A 10,947-nucleotide genomic window follows, 5' to 3' on the forward strand; every position below is an offset into this window, starting at 1 on the left:
GCTTCCTGCTCCTCGGGACCTGGCTCAGCGCTACTTCACCTGGACTCTCTCTCAGCGCTTCCTGCTCCTCGGGGCCTGGCGCTGACTCTCTCTCAGCGCTTCCCGCTCCTCGGGGCCTGGCTCAGCGCTACTTCACCTGGACTCTCTCTCAGCGCTTCCCGCTCCTCGGGGCCTGGCTCAGCGCTTCTTCACCTGTACTCTCTCTCAGCGCATCCTGCTCCTCGGGGCCTGGCTCAGCGCTACTTCACCTGGACTCTCAGCGCTTCCCTCTCCTCGGGGCCTGGCTCAGCGCTACTTCACCTGGACATTCTCTCAGCGCTTCCCGCTCCTCGGGGCCTGACTCAGCGCTACTTCACCTGGACATTCTCTCAGCGCTCCCCGCTCCTCAGGGCCTGGCTCAGCGCTACTTCACCTGGACATTCTCTCAGCGCTTCCCGCTCCTCAGGGCCTGGCTCAGAGCTACTTCACCTGGACTGTCTCTCAGCGCTTCCCGCTCCTCGACTACTTCACCTGGACATTCTCTCAGCGCTCCCCGCTCCTCAGGGCCTGGCTCAGCGCTACTTCACCTGGACATTCTCTCAGCGCTTCCCGCTCCTCGGGGCCTGGCTCAGAGCTACTTCACCTGGACTCTCTCTCATTGCTTCCGTCTCCTCGGGGCCTGGCTCAGCGCTACTTCACCTGGACTCTCTCTCTTAGCACTTCCCTCTCTTCGGCGCCTGGCTCAGCGCTACTTCACATGGACATTCTCTCAGCTCTCCCCGCTCCTCAGGGCCTGGCTCAGTGCTACTTCACCTGGACATTCTCTCAGCGCTTCCCGCTCCTCGGGGCCTGGCTCAGAGCTACTTCACCTGGACTCTCTCTCAGCGCTTCCAGCTCCTCGGCACCTGGCTCAGCACTACTTCACCTGGACTCTCTCTCAGCGCTTCCTGCTCCTCGGGACCTGGCTCAGCGCTACTTCACCTGGACTCTCTCTCAGCGCTTCCTGCTCCTCGGGGCCTGGCGCTGACTCTCTCTCAGCGCTTCCCGCTCCTCGGGGCCTGGCTCAGCGCTACTTCACCTGGACTCTCTCTCAGCGCTTCCCGCTCCTCGGGGCCTGGCTCAGCGCTTCTTCACCTGTACTCTCTCTCAGCGCATCCTGCTCCTCGGGGCCTGGCTCAGCGCTACTTCACCTGGACTCTCAGCGCTTCCCTCTCCTCGGGGCCTGGCTCAGCGCTACTTCACCTGGACATTCTCTCAGCGCTTCCCGCTCCTCGGGGCCTGACTCAGCGCTACTTCACCTGGACATTCTCTCAGCGCTCCCCGCTCCTCAGGGCCTGGCTCAGCGCTACTTCACCTGGACATTCTCTCAGCGCTTCCCGCTCCTCAGGGCCTGGCTCAGAGCTACTTCACCTGGACTGTCTCTCAGCGCTTCCCGCTCCTCGACTACTTCACCTGGACATTCTCTCAGCGCTCCCCGCTCCTCAGGGCCTGGCTCAGCGCTACTTCACCTGGACATTCTCTCAGCGCTTCCCGCTCCTCGGGGCCTGGCTCAGAGCTACTTCACCTGGACTCTCTCTCATCGCTTCCGTCTCCTCGGGGCCTGGCTCAGCGCTACTTCACCTGGACTCTCTCTCTTAGCACTTCCCTCTCTTCGGCGCCTGGCTCAGCGCTACTTCACCTGGACATTCTCTCAGCTCTCCCCGCTCCTCAGGGCCTGGCTCAGTGCTACTTCACCTGGACATTCTCTCAGCGCTTCCCGCTCCTCGGGGCCTGGCTCAGAGCTACTTCACCTGGACTCTCTCTCAGCGCTTCCAGCTCCTCGGCACCTGGCTCAGCGCTACTTCACCTGGACTCTCTCTCAGCGCTTCCTGCTCCTTGGACCTGGCTCAGCGCTACTTCACCTGGACTCTCTCTCAGCGCTTCCTGCTCCTCGGGGCCTGGCGCTGACTCTCTCTCAGCGCTTCCCGCTCCTCGGGGCCTGGCTCAGCGCTACTTCACCTGAACTCTCTCTCAGCGCTTCCCGCTCCTCGGGGCCTGGCTCAGCGCTTCTTCACCTGGACTCTCTCTCAGTGCTTCCCGCTCCTCGGGGCCTGGCTCAGCGCTACTTTACCTGGACTCTCTCTCTGCGCTTCCTGCTCCTCGGGGCCTGGCTCAGTGCTACTTCACCTGGACTCTCTCTCAGCGCCTCCCGTTCCCTGGGACCTGGCTCAGCGCTACTTCACCTGGACTCTCTCTGAGCGCTTCCTGCTCCTCGGGGCCTGGCTCAGAGCTATTTCACCTGGACATTCTCTCAGTGCTTCCCTCTCCTCAGGGCCTGGCTCAGCGCTACTTCACCTGGACTCTCTCAGTGCTTCCTTCTGCTCGGGGCCTGGCTCAGCGCTACTTCACCTGGACATTCTCTCAGCGCTTCCCGCTCCTCGGGGCCTGGCTCAGCCCTACTTCACCTGGACTCTCTCTCAGCACTTCCCTCTCCTCGGGACCCGGCTCAGCCCTACTTCACCTGGACTCTCTCAGTGCTTCCTTCTCCTCGGGGCCTGGGTCAGCCCTACTTCACCTGGACTCTCTCAGTGCTTCCTTCTCCTCGGGGCCTGGGTCAGCCCTACTTCTCCTGGACATTCTCTCAGCGCTTCCCACTCCTCGGGGCCTGGCTCAGCGCCTCTGCACCTGGACTCCCTCTTAGTGCTTCCCACTGCTCAGGGCCTGGCTCAGCTCCTCTACCGCAGTGCCCTCTGCTCCTCGGAACTTCTACATCACTTCTACAATGAGTATCTTGCTCCAGTGTTTTTACTCATCAAGACCTGGCTCAGCGCTGTAACTCTATCGGACGGTGTCTCGGTGTCCCTGCTCCTCAGGGCACACCCTAGCGCTTCTACTACAGAAGGTTCTGTCACCGCATTGCCGTGTCTCGAGCAGTACCTCTGCACTGCTACTCTCCTGGCCCCTGCTACAGCGGGTTTCCCGCTCTAGCTCCTATTCAGTATACCACAGTTCATGTCTCCGCACCTGCACCGCCTCACCTCGAGGCCACTCCCACGTGGTCCTGCACTTCACTCTTCGGAGCTGCAGTAGCTTTGCACCCCTTGAGACTCTCTCTCCCCCTCCTTCTGAGAGTGCTCCTGTCCTGGACAGTATCTAACCTCTCTGACCCTCTCTGCATCCAGTCATCTACTCTCTCTGGGACTAGCCACACAGAGGTGCTCCTAAGTCCAGCCAGCCCCGGCACCCAAGAGCTCAACCTGCGGGGAATGAATGTCGGTACAGGCGAAGTCCCAGCTTGCCTCTGTTCCCGGCCAACCTCGCCTCCCAACGGTGGGGACCTGTGGGGCCCAACCCTTCAGGTAGCATCACTCCCACCTCGGGCCAAGGGTCCACAATTCCTAACAGCATGCGGGGGGGGGGGGGGGGTTGAATTTTAGTAAATTACACACGGTGACGCAATCAGTACTTCCCCAGTTGCCTCCCAGTCCACTCCCTACTCTTCCTACCTCTTCCCCGCTCCACCCTGACCCCTAACCTAACCCTAACTATCCCCATTTTTTTTTGTTTTTTTACTTAATGCTCTGTTGGAGAGAAGCAGCTTCCCCGGAACAGTCTTGTTGATTGAAAGGAAAGAATATAAAATAGTGTAGGACAGATTTGCCTGGTGATGTTATGATAATTAATCTTTGATGTCACTGACCTGTATTAAGGTAACGTGATACAAGGATATGAAAGCACATAGAGAGGGGATCAGCAGTAGCTCTAATTTTTCTGAGCTGACCCATTAAAGGTCACCAATGCCGTAACTTTATTTGTGGAGGGCAGGATATTTGGCAGGAGGGTTGCAGTGTGCTCTTTCCTGTGCACTGGTGGACGCAAACATTTTAGCTTGTGTATTGCATGTAACACATCCACAAAATGTCATGCCAACAAAGTGATAGCATGCTGAAGCAGGCTGTGTTTCCAGCCTTCTTTCTGCCTGGCTGTTCTCATTAATAACTGCTTTTCCTAACAGTTCTGCCTGGAAAGGGAACACTTTCAAAAGAAAGTGTCAAGTCAGACAGATGGATAATGGTTTCCATCTGTGGAGCAAGTCAGCCCCAGGAAGGGTATTACCCCCCCCCCCCCCCAAAAAAAAAAAAAAAGACATTCTGAATGCAAAGTTAAAAGAATGCAACAAAGGCAGCTTAAAGAGCTTAAAGCATGTAACAGCTGCTTTCTATGCCTCTGCCAGGAATGGCTGTTGTAGTTCTCCTTAGAAAAGTGCACATACAGTCCATGACACATACAGAAGAGAATATGATGATAAATAAGGAGGGTAAAGCCCATCTAGACTGCCCAATAACTTCCATTTGCAATGCCACAGACTGCAGTTAATCTAAGATTCAATGCAAGAATGTGTAGAATCATGCATTTCGGGTGCAGAAATACAAGGAAGCAGTACACAGTAGGAGACGAGATACTGATGTACACTGACCAGGAGAAACACCATGCCTGATAATCTCAAGAAACCCAAACACTGCAGCAAGGTAGTTACCAGAGCCAGAGGAATGCAAGAGTGCATAGCGAGAGGCATAACTGGTAGAAAAATGAAAGGAGTAATGCTTCTGTACATATCATTGGAGAGACTTCCTCTGGAGTATTGTGTCCAGTTCTGAAGGTTGTGACATCTAAAAATAGATATTGACAAAGCAGAGGCAGTTCAGAGAAAGGCTACCAAAATGGTGCAGGGTCTTCATAAAATGCGATAAAGACCTAAATAAGTATACCCTAGAGGAGCAATCCTCAATACTGTGGGAGTATTGAGAAGAGAAGATTGTGCTGCTGGCTGAAGAGGATCGGTGAGTATTGTTTTGGGAAATGTTAAGACTTAAAAAGTTTGGGTGAAAGGTGAAATAGTGGATATATTCTTTAGTGTGTGTTCCTGAAATAAAAAGCTAGCATTTATTTATTTATTTAAAGTTTTTCTATACCGGCATTCATGATCAATCACATCATGCCGGTTTACAGATAACAGGGTGTGTAGAAAACAGAACATTGAAACGTGCATAGAACCGTAAAGTTACATTAAAACAAGGTTTATCTAACTGGGGGAGGAAAGAGAGTTAGATGAACTGAGCAATTATAAGATTAATTATTTACATTATATTGTAGTGTCTCATTGAATTTGTTGCTGTACTTCAGTTAGGATCTGGGAAGGCTTGTTTAAACAGCCAAGTCTTAAGCCTTTTTCTAAAAGTTAGTAGGCAAGGTTCTTGTCTCCGATCCGAGGGAATATAATTCCATATTGCGGGTCCAGCTGTGGAGAAAGCCCGGTCTCTAAAAGTTAAATGGTGCGTGGATTTGGTTTGGGATTAGTGATCCTCTGTAAGCTTCTCTGATGGGTCTGGTGGAGATATGTCGTCTGAGAGGGATTTGTAGATCGAGTGGAGCATGGTGATGGATTGCTTTATAGATGATGGTGATGGACTTGTGCATGACTCTGAAGTGTATTGGCAGCCAGTGTACGTTTTTGAGAATGGGGGAGATGTGATCTCTTCTCCTGGTGTTTGTCAGTATTCTCGTGGCCGAGTTTTGGAGCATCTGAAGAGGTTTAATAGAAGCGGAAGGGAGACCAAGTAAGATAGAATTACAGTAGACTATCTTGGAGAAGATTACTGCTTGAAGGACCGTTCTGAAGTCTCACACATGAAGGAGACTTCATTCTTTTCAGGACCTGAAGTTTATAAAAGCCGTCTTTTGTCGTTTGTTTGATGAAGGATTTTAAGTTGAGATGGTTGTCGATTATTACTCCTAAGTCCCTTGTTTGAGTAGTGGGTAGGTTGGTTGGTGGACATAAAGAAAGGTTACTATTTTCTGGGGAGATGAGAATGGGTTCCGTTTTAGCTGTATTTAGTATCACATTTAAACTGGCGAGAAGGAGATTGATCTCTCGAAGGCAGTCTTCCCCAAATTCCAGTGTTTTAATGATGGATTCTTTGATGGGGATCAGGATTTGCACATCGTCTGCGTATATGAAGTGCATTAGTTTCAAGCGGGTTAGGAGTTGGCAGAGCGGGAGAAGGTATATGTTGAAAAGCGTGGGGGATAGGGAGGAACCCTGCGGAACTCCTAAAGATGAGGTGTAGCGGGGGAATTCTTTATTGTAGATTTTAACCTTGTAGCCTCTGTTGTTGAGGAATGATTTGAACCAGGAAAGTGCAGTTCCTGTTATTCCTATGTCTGACAATTGGTTGATGAGGATGGAGTGGTTAACGGTGTCAAATGCAGCAGAAAGATCTAGGAGAATAAGTAAGAAGGATTTGCCTTTGTCAAGCCCCATGATGATGTGGTCTGTCAGGGATATGAGAAGGGTTTCCGTGCTTAATAATTTACGGAATCCGAATTGCAAGGGGTACAGTATTTTGTGGTCTTCGATATACTTGGAGGGTTGCGTGTTGACGAGCTTTTCCATGATTTTGGCTATAAGCGGAAGATTGGAGATCGGGCAGTAGTTGTTAGGATCCTTTGGGTTTAGATTGGGTTTCTTTAGGAGCGGTTTGAGAGAGGCTAATTTAAGGTCGTCTGGAAATAGTCCCCATGATAATGAACAGTTAATGATGTCAGCCAGTGTTTTGGAGATGGTGTCTGGTATTAGCAGGAGAAGCTTTGTTGGGATTTGGTCAAGGGGGTGGGAGGAAGGTTTCATTTTCTTTAGTAACAAATGGATCTCTGAGGCAGAGATGGGTTTGAATGATTCAAAAGAGATTCCTTTATTTAGTAGCTGAAGTGAATTATTAGGAGAGGTGGTGCTAGGAGGCAATCGCGTTAGAAGGTTGGAGATTTTGCCTTGGAAGAAAAGAGCCAGTTCGTCAGCTTTAGATTGTGCTTGGTCATTGGGTATATCTGGTGCATTGGTTTGTGTCAGGTTAGATACGTAAGCAAAAAGAGCTTTCACGTCGAAGACAAGGTCGTGGATCTTGTGGGCATAGTAGTCCCTTTTGGATCTTAAGGTGGAGTTCCTGTAGTGATGGAGAGCAAGTTTGTAGGCGGATAGAGTGTTGGGGCAGGGGGTCTTACGCCATTTATTTTCTTTCTGCCTTAGGCTCTGTTTGAGTTTGCGAAGTTCGTTGGTGAACCACGGTTGTCTTTTTGAGGAGTTGGGGTTTAGTTTTTTTGTTGAAAGAGGACATAGTTTATTAGCTACTGCCTCCGTGATGTTGTTCCAGGAAAGGATGGCTGAGTTAGGGTCAGAGAGGTCTATGTGTGAGAGTTCTGAAGCGAGCTGGATGCTGAGGTCATCGGAAGAGCATGGTCTTCTGTAGGGAAATGAAGATTGCGAAGGGAGAGCTTTCCTGATTTCTGTGAGAGTGAAGGTGGCGGTGATTAGTGAGTGATCTGACCACGGGACCTGGGTACATGTAGGGGGGGAAGCGTATTTGATTCCAGAGTTTACGAAGATGAGGTCCAGAGTGTGGCCAGCTTTGTGGGTGGGCTTGTTGACGATCTGTTTGAGGCCCATGGCTGAGAGGGCGGTGAGAAAAGCCTCGCAGTTGGTAGTTAGATTAGGGTTGTCGACGTGCAAATTGAAATCTCCTAAAATTAACGCCGGGGATTCCAGGTTCAAGTGTGTTGCAATTATTTTTATGATGGGGGAGGCATCTGATTCACTGTGTTCACTTCTGCGATCGCTTCCAGGTAGTCAGGAGTCTTCTGAGCGGCGGCTGTGCTGGACTCAAGACCAACCTGGTGAGCAGAGAACCCATCTCGCAGCGTTGCTGCTTTGTTTGAACGCTGCCATTTCCCGCGGACCCAGAGCTCCACCTCCGAGCCCCCTGACGTCAGAGAAAGGGGACGAGGGCCCATAAAATCGGCCTCAGAGGGGAATACAGTGCGGCTGTGCTGGACTCAAGACCAACCTGGTGAGCAGAGAACCCATCTCGCAGCGTTGCTGCTTTGTTTGAACGCTGCCATTTCCCGCGGACCCAGAGCTCCACCTCCGAGCCCCCTGACGTCAGAGAAAGGGGACGAGGGCCCATAAAATCGGCCTCAGAGGGGAATACAGTGCGGCTGTGCTGGACTCAAGACCAACCTGGTGAGCAGAGAACCCATCTCGCAGCGTTGCTGCTTTGTTTGAACGCTGCCATTTCCCGCGGACCCAGAGCTCCACCTCCGAGCCCCCTGACGTCAGAGAAAGGGGACGAGGGCCCATAAAATCGGCCTCAGAGCGGCGCCCCGTCGACGCCGGCGCCCCGTCAAGCCGCGCGCACACAAGGGGCGCGCCGACTTGGTCCGGCTTAGTCCGGATTGGGACGGAGGTACGGAGGGGAAGGACTTGGAATCCATCACAGCTCGTCAGGAGGAGAAAGATAAGCTGGAAGGCAGTGAGTAAAACGTTTTAAAGTACTAACGTGTTAAGTATGCCTCCGAAAAGAAAGGGGAGGGTTCGGGTCCACCCTTCTGAACCAACCCCAATCCCGAATCAACGTTTGATTACAGCATATGCTCCTGCTTTTGAGACTGCAAATGAGGAGACTTCCCCCGCTGCGGTGGTAGAGGTGGGAGCTTTTTCACCGTCTGGGGATGTGACTCTGTCTCCTCCTGATCCTCGGCGCCCAATAATGGTGTCCCCCATTGACTCCCCCGCGTTAACCATTGACCAGAGAGCCGAAGGGGCTTTAGGTACAATGGTTGGAGTGGAGCACGGGAGTGAGCTTCCCAGCTTACCAGAATCTCCTGAAGGCGCTGTGGGAGGAGTAGCAGTTGTTGCCCCCACAGCGAGTATGTTATCATCGACCCCTGAACAGGGGACAGGAGGAAGTAAGGGCAAGCTGGTGACGATGGGAGAAAAGCTGGCAGGAAAAACGGGTAAAATTACCCAGTATGTACCACCAATTAAGCCAGCGAATGTAACTCTGGACTCATTATGGGACTTAGTAGCGGGCTTGAGTAAAGCTCTGTTTGAGACGAATGCAAATGTTGATAACTTGGATAATAAAATGGTAGCAATAGAAGAAAAAACTGATAAAAATGATTCTAGATTAAATAAAATTGAAGCTGCTATTGAGAATAATTCCAGCATTCAATTAAAGTTAGTTAAAGATGTTACAATTGCTTCACGGAGAATTGAGTACCTGGAAAATCATTCCAAACATCTCAACCTTAGATTTATTAATTTTCCAAGAGTAGTGGGTCAAACAATTGACATGACGTTAAAAAAATATTTCCTTGAAAACTTAAAGTTTAATGAACAAGGATTACCTTGTGTCATAAAACACTATTTCCTAAAAACCCCACAAAAAATTAATATTCAAACTCAAAATCAGGCTGAGATTATGGAAAATTTAACTGGATATCTGGAGGATTCCTCAATGGAATTATGTGATAGAGCAACTCTTCTTGTTACCTTTTCAAATGTACGTGACATGGGTATTGTTATGAAAAATTTCTTTAAAAACATCGATACTCCATTTTATGGAGCAGGGGTGAGAATTTACCCGGACCTTGCGTATTCAACGCAGCAAAGGAGAAGGGAATTTTTGAATTTAAGAGCACAGGTTAAGAGTTTAGGTTTTTCTTTTGTATTAAGATATCCTAGTAAATGCATAGTGAAGCGAAAGGAGGAATGTTTTGTATTCTTATATCCAGAGCAACTCAAGTCATTTGTTAATGCTAGGGTGATTTCTGTAATATCCCCTAGTGTACACTAAGAGGGATCTAGAAAATAGATAACAGTCTCTATAGAAATCAGCTGATTATTGTTAGATATTTGAAATACCTATATAAATTACTCCTAGAATTTATCTCCTCAATTTCTTATATTAAGATTAAGCCATGATAGTGATTGTTGTACATGTAAATGTATATAATTACAAATGGCTGTATCTTTTTTCCGTTGTAAGTTTTGTCTTACTAAAATATGTGAAAATCACAATAAAGATATAATTAAAAAAAAAAAAAAAAAAAGGAGTCTTCTGAGCATTCGGGAACGTAGGCCCTTGAGGAGCGAGTAACGGATCCCGTCTTAGTAATCTGAAATCAAGAAGAGAGAGAGTGTGGCCCCCGAGGAGCGGGTACACCTGGTAAGATGGTGGAAGCAGAGCAGCGGAGAAAGAATTCCCCTTGCTAACTCAATTCGTAGTTGCAAGCAAAGACCTTTTAAAGTGGAAGCGGATGACGTCACTACGGGGGGGACACCCCCGAGGTTCGTGCCCTTGCCGGTACAAACTCTGTGGCGCGTGTGTGCGCCTTTACATCATCAGGAACATGGCGGATCCGCAGCGTCAGGCCAGCCCGGGGATCCCAGGAAGTACGGTGAGGAGAAGCCGCGGCAGCATCTGTCCTTCAGACCCGAAGGGAGTCACCTCTAAGGTAGAGGGCGAGAACAGGCACGAACGCAACAGCTACAAACAACTGTGAGTTAACATCGCTCTCTCAGAGCTTTCCCTGGAACCAGGTACTCGCTCCTCGAGGACCTAATCCTTTCCAGCTCCTGAGCTTACTTGAGACCTTACGTGAGTTTTGTCATCTAGTTCTATTCATGAACTCTGCCTACTCACTTTCTACAGTTTCTCAACAGCTCAGCCATCCTGGATCGCTGTTCCAGTATCTGAGGGACTACAGCCCTGCCGGGCATATCAGCTCACTACTGCCACCTCTGGTGGTTTCTAATAACCTGTTTAATAAAAGAACTAATGTGTGTCTGTCTCCATACTCCAGCCTAGCCGGTGGTCCCTCTCGGGGTATCCTCCCGACAGCATGGTATCTGCCATCGGCCCAGGGATCCACCCACAACTATATCAGATTCATTACAGATTGCCACTCCTTAGCAAGACGATATCTGAGACACTACAAGTTTGCTGACTCCTCCCTCTCCAGGAGCCCGCTACACAGAGCTTTCTCTACAGATTGCTCCTCCTATATGATTGCTCCTCCCATCAAGCATCTTCTCCATAACAGATTGCTAACTCAAGCAGCAGATATACAACAGATTGCTAACTCCCTAGCAAA

The 10,947-nt window shown here is 50.1% G+C and overlaps 1 protein-coding gene across 1 annotated transcript in view; it reads left to right on the plus strand.

The window, feature by feature from the left end:
* Nucleotides 1–9,757, plus strand: part of LOC115098819 — a 44,209-nt gene extending 34,452 nt beyond the window's left edge. The window contains exon 2 of the mRNA XM_029616226.1: nucleotides 7,636–9,757. Coding sequence (XP_029472086.1) covers nucleotides 8,358–9,647 — 1,290 coding nt within the window. The 5' untranslated portion in view covers nucleotides 7,636–8,357 and the 3' untranslated portion in view covers nucleotides 9,648–9,757. The remainder of the gene's footprint in view (nucleotides 1–7,635) is intronic.
* The last annotated feature ends 1,190 nt before the right edge of the window (nucleotides 9,758–10,947 follow it).

The sequence above is a fragment of the Rhinatrema bivittatum genome, chromosome 1 (genome assembly GCF_901001135.1).
Source record: "Rhinatrema bivittatum chromosome 1, aRhiBiv1.1, whole genome shotgun sequence".
Lineage (NCBI taxonomy): Eukaryota > Metazoa > Chordata > Amphibia > Gymnophiona > Rhinatrematidae > Rhinatrema > Rhinatrema bivittatum.